Consider the following 2,388-nt stretch of genomic DNA (forward strand, 5'->3'; position numbering starts at 1 on the left):
CAAGGGAGAGGCAGCCGAGAACAGGATAGAACAGAGTGGCATGAGAAGGGAGAAATGAAGAATTCACTGTTGTGTGTGTGTGTGGTGTGTTGGTGTGTCGGTGTGTGTACGGAGGAGGCAGGCCTGTGTTTATGTTCTGACTCTGTGCCGCCGTGTCTGGCTGTTTGTTTCTGATCTTTACAAAGTGTCTTTTTTTATTTTTATAGACGAGGAGCCCATCCTATACCCCATACCCCCCCCCTTCCCTCCCCCACACCTCCCGCATCCTCTGCTGTTGCCGTAGCGATGATCAGTGGGAGGACATGATGGATGTTGTACAGAAATGTCATCTCCTCTGATGGCTGCACACCTCTGGGCCAGCCGGTTTTGTTCTGCGCGGTGCAGCCATGCTAGCACCGCTGCATCGCTCATTCCCAGCTCAGAAGAATTTCGGTTATTTAGGGGGAGGCCATCAGTAATTTCTGTGAGAGGTCATTTGTCACGAGCCGCGGATAAGATCCTGGGAGATCTGCTCCCGCTGATGTCCGCGTGCGCCCATGTGTCTGCAGAGAATTGACCTGACAAATGGTGAGGCGTTGAGGAATGGCTGCCCCCTGGCAAATAGCATTTGAAAGATGGGATGGATGGATGGATGGATGGATAGATGGATGGTGTCTGGGACACATGTGGATGGTCTGACAAAGCCTTTACCTATACATCTAGAAGACTCCAACTTTTTTCAATTGCTCTGATTTCAGTTATTTGGGTCTTGAGTCTATACTTATGCTCCAGATGCTAAATGAATAAATTAAATCAATTAAACGTGATGAATACCTAACTCTTCCTTTGTCTCTTTTTCTCTCTCGTCTTCTCGTCCCCCTGCAGGAGATGACTGGTACCTCTGTCGCCTGGCGCTCAGCATGCCCAGTCAGGCCGACCTGCAGTGGGCCATGTACCCCTCCCCATACCTGGCAGCGGTGGGGCCAGACGCCACCCCGGGCCTGGTGGTCTACCGTCTCTCTGCTCGGCAACGGGACGGGTCCCAGCGCAACGCCCAGTTCATCCTGTTAGAGGGTAAGCACGGAAGCGGAGAAAGCCTTTACATGTCTTTGGAAGTCTGGTCATTATACGTGGAAGTATGGTTGTTAATACGGTTGAATCTGACTGTAGTCTGAGTATACAAACACAGCTGCATTTACTCTCTTCTGGCAACCATGATATGGTCGGAACTTAGTGACAGCAGTAATGATCCTCAGTTTAAAATCGTTTTTCTAAAACAAATCAAAAGAAACTCCACCGTAAAGCGGAGAGTTAGCAAACAGAAACGGTTGTTTCATGTTGTGACCGTTCAGTCAGTAGAGGTGTTATGCGGATAGAACTATGACGTGGTTCACTAGACCTCAAGAGAGGTTTTTTAAGAATAGAAAATGTAAAATATTGATAAAATTTTTGAAAAAGAAGAATGAATATGAATATGCCAAATGAATATCATCGGTGGTGAACACGAACAGCACTAACACTATTCGCCGTGTCCATAGAGAGATAAAGAGGAGCAGAGTATGCATGCCTAGACACTTGGCCACGTTCAGCGAGTTTACCTTCCATTTACTCACATTAAACATTGATGAAACATTCAAGAAATGTGAAAACAGTATTTTAAATGTATTATTCCTGATTTGCGCTCTCTTGATAAGCGTGAGAGAGCATCGCTGTCAGTTATTTAACCTCCAGGTGTTGGATGTCTTGGTTTCCAAAGATTTTTCATGGTTAAGTAAAGATCATGAGAGGCACACAGCCGTACACTTGTACCCACATACGTACACATACACAAACACAAATCACACACATACACACACATGTTGAGGTGGGGGTTGCATTTGTATTAGCCAGCAATGATAAGGAGCACAACGACACACCGGTAATCATTCCCTTGGGCTACAAATTCCCCAGAAGTGAACAAAAGAGAGAGAGAGAGAGAGAGAGAGAGAGAGAGAGAGAGAGAGAGAGAGAGGGGGAGAGAGAGAGAGAGAGAGAGAGAGAGAGAGAGAGAGAGAGAGAGAGAGAGAGAGAGAGAGAGAGAGAGAGAGAGAGAGAGAGAGGGGGAGAGAGAGAGAGAGAGAGAGAGAGAGAGAGAGAGAGAGAGAGGAGAGAGAGGAGAGAGAGAGAGAGAGAGAGAGAGAGAGAGAGAGAGAGAGAGAGAGAGCAGAAGAGAGACTCAGAATGGATACAGGTGTGTAAAAGTCGGGAGAGAGAGATGAAGGGAGGGGGAAGGAAGAGAGAGTGGGTGGAGACGAGCAGGAGAGATATTTTAGTTTCTGTGAAACAAGTAGAGGGCTGAGGGGCCACCGTGGGGGGACGGGTGACATGTGTGCCAGAAATTAATCCAATAACGTGCATTAACACGCTGTC

General features: G+C 47.4%; 1 protein-coding gene across 1 annotated transcript in view; it reads left to right on the forward strand.

Annotated features, from left to right (window-relative positions):
- The first annotated feature begins 536 nt into the window (after positions 1-536).
- The window catches only part of si:dkey-22o22.2 (neural-cadherin), a 39,471-nt gene continuing 37,619 nt past the window's right edge, over positions 537-2,388 (forward strand). The window contains 2 exon segments of the mRNA XM_060064853.1: positions 537-567; positions 865-1,053. Of these exon segments, the coding sequence (XP_059920836.1) occupies positions 537-567; positions 865-1,053 (220 nt within the window).

This window comes from Gadus macrocephalus, chromosome 11 (genome assembly GCF_031168955.1).
Source record: "Gadus macrocephalus chromosome 11, ASM3116895v1".
In the NCBI taxonomy this organism is placed as follows: domain Eukaryota; kingdom Metazoa; phylum Chordata; class Actinopteri; order Gadiformes; family Gadidae; genus Gadus; species Gadus macrocephalus.